At 30.6% G+C, this 20,644-nt stretch overlaps 4 protein-coding genes across 5 annotated transcripts; 2 read left to right on the forward strand and 2 right to left on the reverse strand.

The window, feature by feature from the left end:
- The first annotated feature begins 2,999 nt into the window (after positions 1-2,999).
- LOC114369423 (remorin-like) lies at positions 3,000-5,819 on the forward strand. The gene is made up of 5 exons (XM_028326657.1): positions 3,000-3,406; positions 4,263-4,313; positions 4,413-4,500; positions 4,934-5,015; positions 5,387-5,819. Exons 1-5 carry the CDS (start codon positions 3,238-3,240, stop codon positions 5,579-5,581), a joined length of 585 nt encoding a protein of 194 aa, XP_028182458.1. The 5' UTR covers positions 3,000-3,237; the 3' UTR covers positions 5,582-5,819.
- Positions 5,820-6,406: 587 nt separating this feature from the next.
- LOC114369433 (transcription factor MYB41-like) lies at positions 6,407-9,031 on the reverse strand. Its single transcript, XM_028326667.1, has 5 exons — positions 8,792-9,031; positions 8,585-8,600; positions 8,376-8,508; positions 7,655-7,784; positions 6,407-7,294 (listed from the first exon to the last, which is right to left on the reverse strand). Exons 3-5 carry the CDS (start codon positions 8,506-8,508, stop codon positions 6,628-6,630), a joined length of 930 nt encoding a protein of 309 aa, XP_028182468.1. The 5' UTR covers positions 8,585-8,600; positions 8,792-9,031; the 3' UTR covers positions 6,407-6,627.
- A 2,176-nt stretch (positions 9,032-11,207) lies between these two features.
- Positions 11,208-13,280, forward strand: LOC114369435 (25.3 kDa vesicle transport protein-like). 2 transcript variants are annotated; one of them, XM_028326669.1, is made up of 5 exons: positions 11,208-11,570; positions 11,879-12,039; positions 12,215-12,358; positions 12,469-12,536; positions 12,772-13,280. In XM_028326669.1, exons 1-5 carry the CDS (start codon positions 11,380-11,382, stop codon positions 12,859-12,861), a joined length of 654 nt encoding a protein of 217 aa, XP_028182470.1. In that variant the 5' UTR covers positions 11,208-11,379; the 3' UTR covers positions 12,862-13,280. The 2 variants fall into 2 exon arrangements, 1 of the variants encoding a protein (XP_028182470.1); XR_003657628.1 differs by having other exon boundaries at positions 11,434-12,363.
- Positions 13,281-14,197: 917 nt separating this feature from the next.
- LOC114369434 (transcription factor LAF1-like) lies at positions 14,198-16,955 on the reverse strand. Its single transcript, XM_028326668.1, has 3 exons — positions 16,686-16,955; positions 15,662-15,791; positions 14,198-14,944 (listed from the first exon to the last, which is right to left on the reverse strand). The coding sequence occupies exons 1-3, from the start codon at positions 16,819-16,821 to the stop codon at positions 14,398-14,400; spliced, it is 813 nt and encodes a 270-aa protein (XP_028182469.1). The 5' UTR covers positions 16,822-16,955; the 3' UTR covers positions 14,198-14,397.
- Between the last annotated feature and the right edge of the window lie 3,689 nt (positions 16,956-20,644).

Here is a 20,644-nt window from a genome sequence, read left to right on the forward strand (position 1 = left end):
ATAAAGAGTATCATCCGTAATAATAACATCAATTACTTTTTCTTGATCTGAGTGTACCGTTTTTATTCCTATCAACTAGATCCGTTTGAAAATGTTTGGTTTATTTGAATCATTAAATTATTCAGTTAGTAATCACTTTAAAAGGGTATAAATTAAATTGCAGATCATAATATTAAATGAAATTAAAAGGGAATAAAGTAAGTTGCAGATAAAAAAAGGAAAAAAATCAAAACAAGTACCAAAGTCTAGAAAGGATATACGAATTCGAATTGATTAAAATTGAAGTAATCCAAAAATAATAAAAAAGAATAGGTGGTCTTAAGATCCGTTGAAAGAAGTGACTCAGGTTAAGGTATTTAATGTATTTGTTACATGGTTACAAATTCGTTATGCTTACGTGCACGCAATAGTTAATTATAATATTGTTATTTTTCTCTCACGTATATAGAAAAAAGACTCATAATAATTCGTATAAAACTGCTACTTGGTACAAAAAATGACAAAATTAACCAAATTGTGCGTGACCATACATTAATGGGTTGGAATAAAATTAAATTTCAATCAAATGATTTCATATGTCCAATTCGTATCGCCTATCTTTACCTTAATCCATATAACAACAGTAAATCAATCCTTTTTTCTTTCTTATTTTTATACTTTAGGTTCTCTCAATGTTCTATTGCTCTAATCTTGACTCGATCATCTTCAAACTCAAAAATCAAAATAGCCTCCTAACCTCAGATTTTTTTTTAAATAACAGTATGGTATATGGATTATGGAAAGCTAATTGTTTTACAAGTTGAGCAAGAAATTAACAAATGTACTAGTTGATATGATTGATAATTGATTGCAAGAGATAATGAGCATCTTTACGAGTTAGGTCCCACATAAAGATTCCTTTGCCATCAAGAAACAAAAGACGAAAGAATCTCCGCGAAGCACAGTAAAAAAATATCTCGATGTAGAAATGAATTTTTGGAACATGATGAAGCTCAAGGGTACTGAAATACTGAATGCAGTGCCAACTTTGTCATAAACACGCAGGCTGAATATTAATTAATAATACGACACACTGCAAATATCAAACACCAACAGGTTTAGAGATGGAAGAAAAACCTCCACCGGCGTGTAAAATTAAAATTTGTTGTGGAACAAAATTAAAATCACTAAAACATTTAATAGATAGTAAGTTTTTAATACATATCAAATATTTTATTTTTCATTATTAAGTTATTAAGTAGGTGTATTGTTGGGGAAAGGATGATGAAGTTTAATAGCTTTAATATTTGCTTTTTTTGTACAATATTTGTTTATTTGAATTAATGCTTATATTTATTATATTTTTAAATTAAAGATACCAGATACAAAAAATAAAAATATATTTTCATTTTTAATTTAAAAGTAACTAAAGTCAAAACAAAATAATATTTTATATTTTTTGACAGAAATAATAATAATATTTTATAATTAATAAATTTGAATATATTATTCCATTTATTATTTTTTAAAATAAATCTATTTATTTAATTAAATTGATTTGTTATATTATGAATTTTATTTTAGTAAATCATAATATCAGATGTAAAAAATAAAATAAAATAAAATTTGCTTTTAAAAAATAAATATTGTTCAGTAAAAAAAGTATTGTTTGGAGACTTTTTTCCTAGTTTAATTGATATTGTTTAGTGGATCATTGGAAAAGTTTTATTATTGTAATTAATGTATTTTATTTTCAATAATTATTTAATGTGCTTCTCAAATTGGAGATACTATTTAATCATCTAATGAGTTATTGAGAAATCGTTATTTTTATAATTAATGTTTTATTTTTAACATTAAAGTATTTAATGCTAATGAATTCAATGATTGAAAATTCTTTAGAAACATGTATTTAACCTTTCACAAAAGATGTGACTCTGTTTTCATATTTTAAATATTACTACTTTAATTAGAAATAATTTTTCATGTAAATTTTGTAATATTAATTTTTTTTACCAATGGACAGTTAGATAAGAAAAGTGTGAGTATTATAAATATGTTCATTTTTAATAATTCTTTAATGGAGTATTTTAGATGCAAGACTTTTTGGTAATCAACAATTTACGGTTAATTAATGAGCCATTGAAAAATCTTCATTTTTATAACTAACGTGTGCTATTTTTAACATTAAATTGTCTAATGTTAATAAATAAAATTTAATCATTGTTACACAAAATATGTGACTGACTGTTGTCATATTTAAAATATTAAAATACTAATAAAAATATTTATACTTTAATTAGAAATATTTTATTGTTATGTAGTATTTTGTAATATTTTAAATGTGTAAGACTTTCAAATGTTTAGTACTATAAAAATATTTATACATTTATTTTAAATATGTTGTTGTAATGTAGTAATGTTTTTTTTTTTTACTTATTTATGATTCAACTTTTGTTCTACAACATGTTTAATTATTTGCATTTTTTGTTCTTAAGTTTTATACCCAATAAATATTAAAAGATTTTGCATATCTCTTATGAAATATATTTTATTTTTATAATTTTTTTTAATTTCTTCAAAATCCAGTCAATGTTAATAAAAGCCTTTTATTTATACAATCATGCCTTGCATATTAGGAAGAAAGTCAAAGTATGCAAGACTTTCAATTTAAAATTCCTTGTCCATCAAACGGAGACATATTTGTGTAAAGTTCATTTATTTATAGAAATAAGTAAATTAAAATAAATTTTATTAATAATAATAACATTACACTGATAAATCAATGTAATTTTTTAATTAAAATACTACAATTAAAGTCTTTGATTCTTCAATAAAATTCTTAAATATTCTCACAAAATTTACTTTTTTCATTGATTATGAAATTAATCATCAATCTTTTTTGGTTACATATATTTTTTTTGTTACAAAATTAAGCCTCAGTCTTAAACTTAATAACCTTAATAATCCTCCCCTCTAATACAAATTAAATAGGCATAGGAGCTGTCTCCATTCGTGTGCTGTGCCAACTCATAGGAGGCCACTTGTACCTACCACAGTCACCCACTCAGCTAAGCTTTTAGAATTTGAGTTAAGTTACCTTCCTTCAACCATAATATCCCAACCAACTCTGTCCTGTTCCTCAATCTCTCTACATATCTATCTATCTTTCTATCATCACAGTATCCTTAATAAGTCAGAACTTTGTCACAACTTTTTCCCATCACTTTGTGGAAAGATATTCATTCTAAGGGAAAAATGACAGAGGAGCAATCCAAAAAGGTGGCTGAGACTGAGAGTTTTCCCTCTAATCCTGCACCTGAACCTGTTGTTGTTCCAAAGGAGGATGTGGCAGAGGAGAAATCTGTAATTCCACAACCCTCTCCCTCTCCTGCTGATGAGTCCAAAGCTCTTGTCATAGTTGAGAGTATGATACTATAATTCCCCTTTGGCTTTCTCTTATCATTAATTTAATATCTGCTACCAAAAGGGTGAGGTGATGATATTATATTATTATATATCTGGCCAGGACATGATTTCAAAAACAAAATTATAAAAAAAAAGTCATTGCTTATGTTTTATGCTTATCTGTATCTGTTTATCTTTTTCAACCATTAATTAAGGTGACCACCAGTTTTAATTTCTTTTTGAGTTACATGAAGATTTTAATATAAGTGAAATTATTTCTACCTACCAACATGTGTGTCAGGATGTGTAAGTGAATCAGTTGGTATATTCAAGGTTTTAATTTTTCTTCAGTTTTGATGAGAATATTAATTTTTAACGCCATATATTTGTTTTCCTTTGTCTTCTGGTATCTGTTCTTTTTAACAATTATAACACTCTAACTGCAAGAAGTAGTTTTCTTGTGCTGAAATTTTCCGTCGTAGTTCTATGCGAAAGAGTTGTTTGACCAAATTGATGTGTTACCATCCAACCGAAAGATAATTAAGATTCTGGCATTCAAGTAAAATCCAATTTTGTATATTTGAGACAAAAAATTCAAGGAACCATCTTCGCCTGGTCTTGTGAATCGTGATCCATTGACGATTTTAAAATCTTCGAAGTTGATATTTTTTACTTAACCACATTTGTCACCTGTATACAAGCTGCTTAACGTGGTTTAATAATCTTACAAAGTCACTTTAACTTACAAGTCACCCTGTCTCTTTAGTTCATCACAATGTACGTTCCTATTTAATCATCACAATTACTGCTGTAAAATGTAAAGGCTCAAAGATAACAATTATTGTGTTTTTTGTTGTTAAATTGGTTACTGTCAGAGACTAGTGAAGTTGCTGAAGAGAAACCGATTGAGGGGTCTGTGAACCGAGGTGTGTTTGATTGTCATTGTGACACTTGATTTTCCTTTAGGCATTTCATATGCTGACATTACATCCTAATAATTCCTATGCTTTCTCAATCTTCTTCAGATGCTGTGCTTGCAAGAGTTGCAACCGAGAAGAGGCTGTCACTAATCAAAGCATGGGAAGAAAGTGAAAAGTCCAAAGCAGATAACAAGTAAGAGCTTGCACCACCTCCATAACTATCTATGCTGGTTTAGCATTTCATGTGGACTCAGTTCTATTCATAACTATGGGGATCAATAAAAAAAAAGGGAGGCAAAGAAGCTATGCGTAATATTGTTGCATTCTCTTTTCAGCTCAATAAAAACTGGCCTGATCATTGGCAGAACAATCTCTTAGAAGCAAATATATCTGGCATTGCAAAACATCATTAACGTGATCATTGTGAAATTAAGTTTGAGAAGATATGTAAATATGGAATTCTAATTAGAAGTTTAGAACAGATGACCACTATTTGTTTTGCCCAAAACTAGTTTGATAGTTCACATCAGATATTCATATTATTTTATCAGGACATTGGGTTCTTTGATGTTATTTAACAGAGTTTTTTTTTTAAAAAAACTAATTTATTTGAGCTTGATGATCAGGTCTCACAAAAAGCTTTCAGCCATTTCAGCATGGGAAAACAGCAAGAAAGCTGCAGCGGAGGCAGAATTGAGAAAGATTGAAGTAAGAACTTATTTTATTAGTAGAATTGTAACTTGTTTAGTGAGTACTGTTTAAAATTGTGTCCAATGCTTTATTCTTTTGGGAATTGGCATGAAATTTGCTCTTATCTTTTAAATTGAAATAAACAAACATGTTTCCACCCACCAATTGAGAGATTAGATTATTAGAAAGGAAGAGAGAGAACTAATATAGTGGTAAGAATTTGGGCGTAAAAAATAGAGTTGAAAGAAAAATATGGCAAACTCAAACATGCCTTATCAAAAGCAAAATATTCTTTTCAATTTTCATGCCTGAGATAAGCTAAGCTCTAACACATTGAACTTGGCAAAGATGGGGAGGAAAAATTGACTTTTCACTGTGTTTGTGAGCAGGAACAACTGGAGAAGAAAAAAGCAGAATATGGAGAGAAATTGAAAAACAAAATAGCTACAATCCACCGAGAAGCTGAAGAAAAGAGAGCATTTATTGAGGCCCAAAAAGGGGAAGAATTCTTGAAGGCAGAGGAGACTGCTGCAAAGTACAGGGCAACTGGAACAGCCCCAACGAAACTCTTTGGTTGTTTCTAACAAGCCTGATCATTAAAAAATGCTGTACTATTATTATTATTATTTTGTATTTTCTTTGATAGTTCATGTCAGTACATCGTGTGTGGTTTGGTTGTCTTTTGCTGAGTTGTAGTTCATGTTCATTTATTATGTTTGCATAGTGATATCACTGATATGTTGGTGTGAATATAACAATTTACTTTGTGTATACACAAGAAATTGAATTATTCAATTTGGGTATTACGAATTTCTTGTAGCATTAGGCCATTACCCCCTCTGTCCCAGATGGTTAATTTATCCAAGTACTTTCTGCCTTATGGGACAATCTCATCGTTAGTACGGGTATATTTCATGACCCAACAGTACAATTTTTCAGAGGATTTAATTTTGATCTAAAGTTGACGTGTCACCACGTTAATAAATAAGTTTGCCGATAACAACTAGTCTAAAAGTTAAATTATTGTAAGAATTTATCAAATTAGGACATTACTTAGGATTAATTATTTTTCTTAAGTTTGTATTAAAGTACTAAATAATTGACTTAGTTTAAAACGTAATGTGATCTTATTAAAAGTAAAACATATTTACTCAGTTAAACAAATTTAGTTTAGACGAACTAATTGTTTAATCAAATAATTAATCAAAAAGTGTTGTAATATTCTTTAATGTTTCTCGTTAGTTATTGGCATGCCAACACTGTAATTCCTACTCATGTGGCATATTTCACCCCTGTACTTATGTGAATCAAAGAACACATCAACTTCACCCTTGTCTGTACTTTGGTGAATCAAAGAACACAGCAACAACAGCTTGGTCCATCATATACACATAAACAGAAGCAGTTGAAGGGCAAGAACAATATCATTAACTCTGAATTCATTAATGTTAACTTTTAGCTACTGCTATCAAGTGGAGGGTAAAACTTGATCTCTAAGCAACTTTTCTTCTATCTACCTTTTTTCCCTTCTAGACCAACTATTGAAAACCAGCTACATGGTGAGTGCATTTACAAAAAAGAAGAAAAGGCAAAGAAAATTTTCCTATCAGTTCAACTGAAGGAGACTATCTTAGTCACATGTACCATCAAGGAGATTTTGGAAATGATCATTCTGTCCCAAGAATCCCATATCACTATCAGGCATATGTAGAAGGTGCTTCAGTGTTGAATCAGAAGTATCAAGAAATTCATAATTGCCTGAGTCAGAACCAGCTGTGTCATCATCAAGCTTTGGTTTGTAGCTACTTGTTTGTTCATGAACCATGCTCACATCCTCCAGCTTTGGAATGCAACTACTATTTCCAGTGTTGTTTTTCACCTGCAATGACACATCTGAACAAGACTCCAATTTTGATGAGGATGAAGGTTGTGAGACAAGGCTTTGACTCACTACTCCTTCTTCCTTTCCCTTGATCATGCGAAATGACTTTCCAACCTCTGAATTCCAAAGTTGAAGAAAGTGATCAGGGCATGTTTTACTCGTTGGCCATGAATTGAGCATTGTGGATTCCATTGACAACCTTGCCTCTGCCTCAACTCTCACACTCTCCCATTGTACCATGTGACGCGTCGAAGGAGATTCAGACTTCACAATCGTTGGATCAGGAATCACACATAGCTGTTTTGCTCTTTGGGAATAACATGATCGAAGGAGACGCTTCTTCAGATGGGTATTCCAGTAGTTCTTAATCTCATTGTCTGTTCTTCCAGGTAGTTGGGATGCTATAGAAGCCCACCTAAGTGAATATAATATCACAAGTACGGATTAATGCAACCAACTATCAAAGTATGGAGGTCTAAGGTTATTTATGAAATTTGAAAGTTCTCCTTTTCCTTAAAAGTTCTAATTAGTATACAAGGAATCCTTGATGTCAAAAGGGATTGAAAGAATGACAATTAAAAAAATGAAAACACTATGCATTGAAACTAAACAATATCCATTGGTAGTGACACATTTTTTAGTATCCAACAATGGCCAAGATGAATATACTATGCAGCTTATTAGTAAAATAAGCCTTCAGGACCTAGAGGGTTTTGGTATTGCATGTGTATAGTGTACATGTTGAAAAAAAAGAGCAAATGATGCAATGTGGTACCTGTTGCCAAGCATGCCATGAAGTTGAACAATTGTACTTTCTTCTTCACTAGTAAATGGGCCACGCTTGATGCCAGGACGAAGATAGTTTATCCACCGAAGCCGACAGCTTTTTCCACATCGTAGGAGACCTAGTTGTAAAAACACATCGATTAAATGGTTTTTCGTTTAATAATTCCTCCATCTTTATAACCACGCCTTCACCTTTCTCCTTCGGACTGTGTCAATTTTTCACCCTTTTCACATAGCACGCTTCAAATCCCCCGTCCAACAAAAATTTCCAAAGGGGAAAAATCCAATTGGATCAAAATAAAGTTCTATGCATATGCCAACAAATTTGGTTACAGTAAGTATTGAATCAGAACACAATTAAATTAACAACCAAAATAAAGTACAATTGGAACTGTACTAATTACTTAAACGCCAAAAAAAGTTGTACAACATGCAGAAATTGCTGCTAGGAGAACACAACCAAAAGCAACAATCGGGGGTTTTCTTCATTATGAAAACAAGTCACATTGAGATTGGAGTTGATTCAAGAGTAAGCTCAGAGTTTTCACTAATTAATACCTAAAACCTTGAAGAAAAATGAAAACTTTAGCGATAAGTAAACAATCCCTATTCTTCTTCCCCGTCTTCAAAATTTTCCAAAAAGGCAAACATAAAAGTACTCTTAGCTTTCAAGAAATGAAAAAGCAGAGAAGAAGAAGAAGAAATAGCACCTGCATGTTTGGGAAGTGAACGCCAACTTCCATGGCCATGTTTGTGGATGTAGTCAACCAAAGATTGGTCTTCTTCAGGTGTCCAAGCTCCCCTTCTGACTCCATGTTTCTCACAACAAGGTGCTTTACCCATCTTCACCACTCATTCATTAGCATTACCACACACCCAACAATTAATAATATTTAATACTAACACAGACTTTTTTTACCTTGCAGCTGCACACACTGAAGTGATGACAGTAACAATTGGGGTCAGGGTCTATTCATCACAGCCAAAAAAAGGAAGAAGGAAAGAAGAGTGTTGCAGAAGGAAACGGGAAATTAAATGCATGTGTGTATGATAATATAATAGGACAATGGGGCGGCTTAGAGGTCCACTAGTACACATTTATATATAAGTATAAAAACATATATACCTCTGTAAAGCAAAGTGGTGTGGTTCTTAATGGCGTCATAAAAAGCAAATATATGGAGAGATCAGTGAGAGGGGATGCAGAAAACGAGGGAAGTGCAATGGAAGTGTGAGGATGAGGGAGAAACGTCATGTAACAACAAAAGCAGAAAGAGAGAGAGTGTTGAAACTTGGGTTGGAGCGGTGGAAGAAAAGACAAAGAGAGAGTGATGGCAATGGCATAATATCTAATGAATGTTCATTGGTTAAGGTGAACTGTGTTGAGTTGACGAGCTGCATTTATGTTCTGAACTGCCCCGTCAAACCTTCGTCAACGTGCCTTCTACTAGAAAATGCCTTGGCTCTTAACTTCATAACTGAAAATCAGCTCTAGTCTCATTTGAATTTCATAATTCACTCCCAAAGGATGATATTTTTGTCTACTTCTATTATATGATTTGATTACAGAATTAGTTTTTTAATTTGGATATTTTCTTTTAGTGTTTGAAATTTAAAAATATTTTTTTTAGTTTCTGAATTTTGATAATTTGTTTTTTTAATTCCTATCTATCTGACAAGTTTTTAATAATTTGTGGGTTTTTAGTGTTCTATCTTAAAATACAAATTCAAACAGCTAAAAAATAAAAGTTAATTTATAACGGCTAAAAATTATTATAAAATATTGATTTATTATGTCATAGATTAAAAATTTTTTGTCAAAATTCAAGAAAAAAAATTTAAATTTTAAGGAATAAAGAAAATACACGTCCAACTTCAAAGACCGAAACAATAATTAAATCTTATTTAAAGCTAATTTTTATACTTATTTTAAAAATTATTAAAATTGATTTCATAATATTGATTTTCTAAATTAGATCATAAGACTGATCTATTTTGAATTTGTATTTTAAAATTGTTACAAATGTTAAAAAACTATCACAAAATACTAAAACACAATCTAAACTATTAATTTATTATGTCAGAGATTAAAAAATAATTTATTAAAATTTAGGGATTAAAAAAAATTCAGATACTAATACATTAACTAATTAAGCCTATAATTAATATATAAGCTTATTCTTTTAATGATTTTAACCAATAAAAAATTGTTTAAAATAGTGTGTATGTTATTAACACTTCTATTAAAATTTATAATTTTTTTTAATTAATCATATGAGAATCTTTAATTAGAAACTACTTTGTGCGATGCACATATTAGTGTGATACAAATGTTAGTTTCAGAGCAGTAAAGATAATAAATATTTTTAAATAAGAATGTAAAAACAAAAACTAAAAAAAATTGTATTAACAACAATAAAATTTAAAAATAAAGAATATTTTTCTTGAATAAACATCCATAAAATTTTAGAATTTTTAGACATGTTCTCATTTCAATGATAAAAAAAGAAGACCTGTTCTCATTATTTTCTAACAAATTTTTTAAACCATACTGGAATGCATTATAAAAAAAGTAATGTGAATAAATACATGTCTTGAAAGATGTAGTCCAACAAAAGAAAGTATCTAAACTTAAAATTTATTAATTGTCATTGCAAATATTGGATAGATATCGAGTTAGTTTGTCTAAATTTTTAATTTTTTTTTAGAAAAGTGTTTTTTAGATAAAAGTTGTTTTTAAAAAAAAACATATCAAATTTGCTTCTTAACTTTCTTTTTAAAAATTTAAAATAAAAGAAGTTTAGAAAAATACAAAAAAGTAGAAAAGTGATAATTTTATTAAAAAGCACTTTTTTAACAAAGGAATTTAAACAAACTGATCAATTATTTATAAACATTTCATTAAATATTTTAAATATATTTTGTATTCTTAAGGCGTGGGTTAAAAATTATTTACAATCAAAATAGACTATATTATAGATATGAAAAATATATTTAAGTATTTTTTAAATAATAAATCAATAAACATTCTCAATTTTTTTTAGAAATATCTTATTTTTTATTTAAATATGATTTTGATCTTGTTTCAACTTTTGATAGTTGTTTCCAAAATTAAAATTCAGTGTATCGTTGTTTACTAAAAAATTCGTTACTCAACTCTTCGTATCAAACACATTTCAAATGTATGCACGTGGTTGCTTTTATCAGGCTTCTAAGAGAAATGTTAAGGCTTGAACATTTTTAAATAAAGTGTAATAGCAAGGGTATATTATTCTTAATTTATTTTAAAATATACATGGTATACCTTTTGTGATTGTGGATGATCGATTACCCAAATCACAATACTCATCTTGCACCAAAAAATGAAAAAAAAAACACGAAAAATAACAATTTTCCACGAGGACCATGATAATTGAAAGAACGGAGAAAGTGCTAAAGAAGGGAAATGCATGTTCTTATTAAGGGGTTTATCATATAAAGCTTTTTTGCCACCCCTTATCTTTTGTCCACCCATAATGATTCCTTTTGCACACACTAGGAATAACTTCTTTTCCAAGTTCTCTGACTCATTCCTTAACCTCACACATTCTATATAAGGGCCCTGCAATGCAAACAAATTTATTTATCTGAGTCATTAAGAAAGGAGAACAAAACCATTATCCATTATTTGAGATAAAAGAGAAATTTCCAGAGACTTGTTTAATCTCAAAGGATATGGTTAAGGTAACTATAGTTGGAAGGGTAAGCGATGGATTACCTCTAGCACAAGGATTGAGATATATGAATGAAGAGAATGGATATCTTTCATGTTACAGGCAACAAGCAGAGTTCATACTCCAAGAATTTTCAAGGGGAGCATTAACAGCTTCCAAGATGACTATTCATATTGATAATTTCTGCTTTAAGTATCCTTCCTTTTTAGTTTTTTCTCTTCTTTTAATTTATTTCAAATTCAGTTTTGTTTCTGTTATCGATGAAGTTGTTGTCATGCTTGCAATTTTCTGTTATGCCTCATATTCTTCATTTACTTGTACCCCTTTATCACAGGCTAATCTTTCAGAAAATAGAGTTTATGTTGAGTCTATTAAAATTCCATTTAAGCCATAGACTTTAAATTAATGGCACTTGCCTTTTTTTGGCTTTTTATTCCTCTCTAGTTCCTGAAGTTGCATTGCATTAAATTTGATTATGATTATACTCTTTTGGTATTAAGCTACTTGGTCGAGAATGGAGTTGTTTTCATTGTGTTGTGTGAGTTCACGTACCCAAGAAAACTGGCCTTCCATTACCTACAAGATATACAAAAGGAATTTGAGAAGTTTGATAAAACCCTCATAGGCAAAATCACAAGGCCATACAGCTTTGTCAAATTTGGTAATTCCCTTGAACCACTAGTCTGCTACAATGATATCATTGTCAAGCACTTGGTGTTAATGTTTGCTAAATAAGGAAATGGAGGTCCACTTTTTTTTTTCCCCAATATTTTCTCTTTGTGAAATTTTTGTTTTGTCATATTTCCTTGCCAAACAAGTCACAATTTCTTTGTCAGATGGTATAATTGCAAACATTAGCAGACAATACATCGATACAAGAACTCAGGCCAACCTATCAAAACTTAATGCTAACCGGAAACAAGATTTAGACATTGCCACTGAAGACATTTACAACATTTTAGAAAGGAAGAGAAATTCAGGTAAGGTAATTCCTCCTCCCCAACTGTTCATATTGATACTTTTGATTGTTTGCACTAAGAAAACAAGTTATGTAACTTTTTGGTCACACGCCCATATCTTATAATGACAGAAACAATGAGAAGCTCACCGGTTACTCTTCTGCCTGAATCCACAATATGGTGTTCCCCACGCCTTGAGGTATGCTAAAGTTGAATGCTCTAATTAATGTTACTTGTTATACATTTCATATCGACTAGTGATATGACTAAACAATCCTAACCTTGCATGCTAGTTTTATAGGATTAAGTCTAAATATCCAAATTTTAAAATGAAATCAGTCCTTGCACGAGGGAATGTGTTGGTTTTGTCAGGTTAAATCAGACCCAAACCCAATTCTACCATTAATTGTTCATTTTATTCTTTTGGAGCATAGGTGATTGCGTTGAAATGGACACCTGTTATGATCATTGTCATTACTTCTATGGCTCTTCTATGGGCTAGCTTAGCCGACTTTATTGTTTAAAGCTGGTGACTATCCCTGAGATCATGACTAAAGAAGATGGTTTAATACCATAAAACTTCAATGCGCTGCAAGGACTTAAATAATATGTCATGGTCCACTAGTATTGAATATGATACAACATTGATGTGGAGAAAAAAATAAAGATATGGAGTGGTCCATTGCTATCCCTTCCCCAGCACATAATCTAGGGAAAACAAAGAAAGAGAGATACAGAATGAAGAAGAAAAAGTCTGATTTGTCACGGAATTTCTACTCTCTACCTTGAAAGTGAAAATTTTCCTTTTGATACACTCGACTGACACGAGTTGCCTTTGATATTTTTATATGTACTAAATCATTTGTAAACATGGTAATAAATTGGTATTTGTCAAATTTATTATATAATTTATGATTATTATATATATTATTAAGTTGGTGTCCATCTTTCTCCAAAAAAAAAAAAAAGAAGTTGGTGTCTCTCTGTGTCGTCATATCTACTTGTGGTGTGTTGTTAATAAGGATGGTTTGCACAAAATTGACTTGTAGAAATTTATTTATTTATTTATTTTTCAGAAGACTTGTAGGAATGTTAGAACGAATCAATTTGTTTAACTCATCTATATGAATTGGATTTAGAAATGGAAAACTGAATCAGGCTAACCAAATTGACCCAAACTTGTTCGATAAAATATAAGGAGCGTTGCTAGGTGCACCCAGCACTAGCCACGAAAAGATAAAAATACCCCTTACAGATCAAGTTGATCCGTAAGTTAATTTTTAAGACTTACGAATCAACTTGATCCATAAGTCTTTTACAAATCAACTTGATCCGTAAGTCTTTTACGGATCAAGTTGATCCGTAAATCTTTTACGGATCAACTTAATTCGTAAGGGGAGAAATTAACAGAGACAGTTTTATCATTTTCAAAGAATGTTGGGTGCACCTAATAACACTCAAATATAAGGTTTAGATTTAATTTTTTTAACTTAAATTAAATACAGGCTCGCAATCGTATTGAACCAACTCATATTGGACTGAATAACCCATTTTACCACCTATAGTTAGGACTATTAGGTTAAATTGCATAATTGAATTCGTCAATCCCATAATAATCTCAAATCACCTAATAGTTTATTCAGACTTCACAATTATTACTTAATAGTCATGAATTTTCACCCAAAAAAAACTTTAGTCTATGAACCTTTAAAATTTTGCAACCATCAGGTATAGCAGCTATGTAGTTGTGATATTTTACAATCATATCATATTCATATACATGGCCAAATTTCTACATATTAACCCACTAGCACTTAATCAACGCCAAAAATGTTTTAAGATTTTCTGTAAAAACATTGAAGACCCCGGAAGTTGACTTCTTAGTTTGAAACGAAATTACATATATGTATGCAACGACAATGAAGTGGGTAGGAGTATAGTACATACAACTTGCAATGGAACTATTATTTTATATATATTGCTAAAGTTTGATTGTTTTCAGTATGTATAAAATTAGAAAATAATATTATTCCTTGCTGACCAGCCCTGAAACTTAGCTCTCATATGTACATTATTGCATCATTGCTCATGCTGAAATTGCTACTTAAGTCAAACCCGGGCATACAATGAATGTAACCATTTTCCACCATTTGATTTGCATACTTTAGCTGTGAATTGAACATCTCAGGGGCTGGAATGTTACTTACACATCTATTATAGTCTCCACCAAAGGGCACCTCTGACATATCATGAATTGCAGCTTCTTGAAAAGTTGAATTATGATCAAATCCATTCCTCAAACCCAAAGACTCCACTGAATTTGCAGAGTTTACATGATCCAATGAAAGCCACTCGGCAAATAACAGTTTTGGTAAGGAGCTTTGACAAGACTCTTTGGTGAAGTTATAGATCTGTTGGCCTTGAGTTGCAAGTTTTTGGATAGAATTTGAAGAGTCTATTGTATCTGAGCTTGAGCTAGCATACTTAATTTGGTTATGAGATTCCATTTCCTTAGCTTTGGCCACTCTCTTTTTCAAATATGAATGCCAATAGTTTTTAATCTCATTGTCTGTCCTTCCTGGCAAATGCTGTGATATCTGTGACCACCTAGCCAATATAATTCAAGTTGCTCTCAGCAGTCTTAATTAAAAGAGGAAGAAATTACACTGCAAATTTTATTTTACTGGAAAGTAGTGTTGAATTTCTGTTATAAAGTTTGGGATTTCAGCTGTAAATTAATGTTACCAAGTCACACACACACAAATTCTTTATGTGAATAAATTATTTTCAATGTATAAAATGTTTGATGATTACTAATTGGAATATAAGAAGGGGCACTCTGTCATTCTATAAAATGGACAAATAAAATTGGGCTAGATTTAAATTAAATATACAGAATTGAGGAATAGTAGAATAGACTTTTTTTGTTTTCAATATTCATCCCTCTTAAAAAAAAAGGATCATGCTTTCTAACTTCTAAGCCAATTCGTGGCTTGACTGACTTGTCAGTTCTTCCATCTATTTTTTCATTTTTAAAAGGACCCAGTTGCTTTTATAAAACAGAATTAAATATTAAACTACTTCCAATCCAATTACATTCCCTAGCTTAAGCCTCAGATATTGAATAGGAGACATTTTTTTTTCCTTGCATCATTTTGTACTAATGGAAACTTAATTTAACACTTAACACCTATTCCTGACAGGTCTTTATCAATATTTTACAAAGTAAATTACAAAATTTACTTATTCCGCATCAACTTGCTCATAAAATTGAAACTATTAAAATTTGATAAAGTGAAGAAAGATGTACTCTTTCTGGCTTACTTGTTGCCTAGCATGTCGTGAAGGGTGAGGATTGTCTCCTCTTCCTGTTTGCTGAACTTTCCTCTCTTTAATCCTGGCCTTAGATAGTTAATCCACCTTAATCTACAGCTCTTTCCATTCCTTTGCAAGCCTGCACATAAATGTATTTGCCCCAACAGTGTCAGGTAAAATTTTTAAAAAATTATATAAATACCTGATGGTTTGACTATAACACTTTGTTTATTACCAGCAGAATTTACTGACTCAATATGCCGGTCTGGTCTACCAAAAGGTGTAAAAATTACGCAAGCCAGAATTGTCAAATTAATTTAGCAAGGAGGATTATGAAATTCTAATAACTACCAAGTCATGCATTTCACAAGTGTTTTTAACTGTTAGTGTGAATAAAAAAAATGGATGACATTAGTTTAATTAATAGAGTATTATTTGACTGGTAATTAAAAAAATTAAAAACTGAATGAACTGAAAAAATTAAAAACCAAAAAAGTAAATGGAATTGGATTGGTTTTCAAATTCAAATTTAAAAGCCAATCGTACCTAAATCTAACAAAAATTATACTAATATTTTAGTAAGAATATTTTTATAATGTCCGTGATTACTTGAGTTTTTTTTATAACTACTTAAGAATTTTCTTATCGTGCCACAAACACCTCTTCGTAGAAGTATTATTTTCCTTATCAATACAATCTTTTCATACCCAGAATTGATTATTAATTCAAATAAAGGGAAACGAAAAGCTTATTAAGACATTTCAAATTTATAGATGTTAAAATCAGTGAAACATGCTCACATTTTCCATTTGATAACATAATCTGAGTTCAAATAAGTAGTAGGCATACTTTCAAATCAAAGAAGAGAAACCTTTTTCCAAGATGACCAATTAGATGTCTCCATTTAATAATATAACAGTATCAAGAGTATGGAATAATGTCCCTTTGTCAAGTACATATCAGGAATATGCTCACTGTGGTATGATTGAGGATTGACAAAAGGTCACAAACAGGGAAGAAGAAAGAAACCAACCTGCCTTAATGGGGACAGAACTCCAACAGCCATGACCATGTTTAAGGATGTGGTTTCTGAGCTTGTTGTCTTCTTCAGGTGACCATAACCCCTTCTTATGTTTTGCTTTTCCCTTTTCCATTGGCTGGAACCCCATTTTACTTAGCCTCACAGAATTTCACTTCAATGGTAGGCTTGGAATTGTATTGGATTCTCTACAACAGAATACACAGAGCAAACTAAGAGAAGGAAGGGAAAATATTTGGTAGGGAAACAGTGCACAAAGAGACTTATATATAAAAATAAAAGGAAATAGTCGTGCTTGTGCATTTTATTTTCCATTACTTATTCACAAAAAGCGTTGAAATAACAAAATAAATGTATAAGCCAAGAAAGTTCTATTGAATAAAAAATCTCTGTCCTGCCCCCAAAGGGTTGAAAACTTGTTCCACCTTGCAGAAGTTCACCTTTACAGATTCAAAGGGTTCCCAATTTAGAAAATGTTGGAACTTATGGGATCATCATTGCTTGCTATCAACTTGATTTAATACTAGATTATATGTCCAAAATCCCCAAAAGTTACATTTTTTTTTGGTACAATATAGATGGAGTTTGTTTTTTGCATTTAAATTGCATATTTTAAATATTTTTATGACAGTTATGAAAGTGTAATATAATGTGAAGGGCTTTAATTCGTTAAAGATAAGAAAATAGTGTGTAGTCTTCACGTACAACATAAATTAATTTAACTGATGAAACTCCCTAGCCAGGTAGACTGAATAATGGCAGTGAGGTAATAATAGCGTTTCAGCTATGGGTTGGAGCATACTATTCATTGAGCTAGTACACCTAATAGCTTATGCTTATTCAAGTCAACTTCATCTCGTGCCGACACATTCTCTACCCTTTAAGAGCAATCAACAAAGTACTTCCTAGTAATATTAAACTTGATCATTATCAATCGTCACATTGTTTTTAAGTGTAACTAGTTGTACCCCATAAACACAATAACCTGTTAAGTATATATGCTTTTTAGATTATGGATTTTGATCTTTTTTCATTTCGGGCTTTTTCATTTACCTTTTGAAATATCAGGTACTGCATAACTCATTTTCAAATATGGCCAGAAATGGTAAAGAAACCTGCTTTTGCTGATGTTGCTTGCATGTTTACCGTTCTTTTAACTGGTATCCACTTTTGAATTGAAAAAGATCCAGTTGAGTATGATTAATTTTGGGAATATATGAAAAAAAACCAAATAATATAAGCTTAAAGGAATATAAGATATGGTTAACAAAAACAAAAACTAAGAATTGGGGGGGGGAGAAAACTAATATAAAGAAGAACTCATCAAATTCTTTTATATTCTTTGATAGAGTCAATTTTTTGTTACAAACTTAATGCAGTTAAGAAACCAGTCTTTGTCCTGTTTTTGTGGCTGATGTGTGCAGTTGATGAAATAAATGGCAGCAACAGTGAATCAGGTAAGCGTGAAGAATCTACAAGCGTGTGCAAGTTGAAGTTGCTATAGGAGAAAATTGTCCTTACAAGGGCCATTACACTTGCACTTGCATTATTGCAAAAGGAACGTTTGTACAAATTTGGCAGATAATAGAAGATGATAGCGTTGATGGTGGACAACATCAGGATAAAAACAGTTAACTTGGGTGAAATTGTTGCAGCAATTTTCAGCACAGAGGATCAATTTCTGTTGCATTAGTTCATATTTCGTATGTGGGTTGTATTAACTTGTGATTGTTGTCAAGTATTGTTGATACTATAAAATATAGATTTTAGTTGATTTTAACAAATGATGTTTTCTTCTGATTTTAACATATCCCCTCTTCTATGGGATTATTTTTCATTTGACTAGTTTACCAAGTCATCGTATTATTACAATAAGTCATGAACTAAGTTTGAGAAAGTTACCGGCACCAAAAAAAAGTTTGAGAAAGTTACATTACAATAATCAATTACTTAGAGGTAGGTAAACGTTAGGATTAACTTATTCTTATGATGGCGGTAATAGAAGGTAATCCTCTCCATTCCTAAAACTCGTGTTTGGTTTAGCAAATTTTTAAAAAATTATTCGCTTCTTGAACTTTTTTAAAGTTAATTATTTCACTAAAACGAATCTGAAGCAAACATATTGCTTTCCTTGAACACTTATCTACGGAAGCTAACGATGACTTCACTTTGCTTTTGTTCAGTTCAGCTGAAAAATAGAGCATGCACAACATTTTTACACCGTTAATCAATAAAAAAATATCATATATAATAATTTTATTATTTTTTATATTAATTATGTTAAAACCGTTTATAACATGGTATTTACACAATCATTTAACAACGGATTGTCATGTATGATACTTTTATAATAATAACTTAAAAAAATCAATTTTAGGATGGTTTCTAATAAATTGACAATATAAATTCTTCACACCTTTTTTTTATTTGGTACACTCATAGTATATTGAAATTAAATTAACCCATAAAATTGATGTAATGGTATAAGATGTTGCTAAGTAGAAACAACGTGTATTCTCAGACACACGACCATAAGAAAAAAATATGGAAATTAAACTCATAAAAATTAAATACATTAGGTGATAAATTGATTACTTAGTTGGCACATGCACATGTATCCCCCCTAACTTATTCCAGAGATGGAATCTGAGGAGTTCCCATGTATATCTTCGAGTTGGTAGTGTCCCTTCAATCAGGCATATACCCAAGCAAAACAAGCCATTTGACTAAGAAAATGATCCCCGATTAGTTTGTCAAGGAACACAGGAACCCTAGCGAGACACGACAAAGGTACAGCGTTGGACCGTTGGTGAAGAAATTCCCAAGCGCGTATGTTTGTGTTACATTATTATTCCGAATTTGAGATTATTGAACCAATTAATGACTTGATGAGATCAACAAGGTATCACAATTATTGTTGAGAATTGGACAATGTGGTTCTTCAATACATAAACAAAACAATATTTTATTTGTATATTTAACTAATATACTCCACTGAAATCCCTTTGCCAGATTGCACTTTCATTAGCAAAAAAAAAAATAGAAAAAGAAAAAAAAAACTGGTTGAAAACTACACACACAAAGTTCAATAGTGATAAAAAAATTGTCACGCATGGTCGAAGGTTGGCCTCCTCTAAGTAGCAAGAATTATTCAGTTTGTCAAATAATATTAAATAACAATACTGATGAGAACGAAGAAACATAAAACTACCTTTTACAAAAACTAATAAGATAGATATTTAGAAAGAACTTATTAAAATAACTCTAAACCTGCAATGAACTTAATTTCACAACTATTATAATTAGCTAGAAATTAAATTGTAGGCGTGCCTGAAGCTCTAAATTAAAGGGTGTATTATCATATTATCATATAGCAAAACTTGAAGCATGATGTGCTCTACAGTTGTTTGCTTCTGCCTAAACTATGGAACAATTAAGTATCTTATTCTCCCTGAACTTGTGGAAAGGAGCAAGAATCATTATCTGCCGACTACTATCCTCTAGGGCACAAGGGAATCTTACAATTGTTGTTGTTATGCGCTTTTAACTAAGATTATTCATGTAAAACTTTGGTCCCATGAGAGAAGATATTTTGATTTTATCAACAAAAGGATTAAGATATAACAATTAGAAATTAAAAATCATATGTAAGGACTAAAACCATGTGCTTTTAGTTCTTAAAAATTAAAATTCATGTACTTTTAGTTAATATAAAAAGGATTAAGATATTTTGTTTTATTTTTATTTAAAAAAAATGTAAAGAGGCACTTCTCTTTTTTTGATAATAATAATAATAATAATAATAATAATAATAATAATAATAATAGAATTCGGGAATATCGTGATATAAAAATATTAAAATGTATTTTTAAATATGAAAGTACATATAAAAAAAAAATCAAAACTCTTCCCCTCAACATGAGAATTTAAACATTCTTAAAAATTCTAGACAT

The sequence above is a fragment of the Glycine soja genome, chromosome 10 (assembly GCF_004193775.1).
Source record: "Glycine soja cultivar W05 chromosome 10, ASM419377v2, whole genome shotgun sequence".
In the NCBI taxonomy this organism is placed as follows: Eukaryota; Viridiplantae; Streptophyta; class Magnoliopsida; order Fabales; family Fabaceae; genus Glycine; species Glycine soja.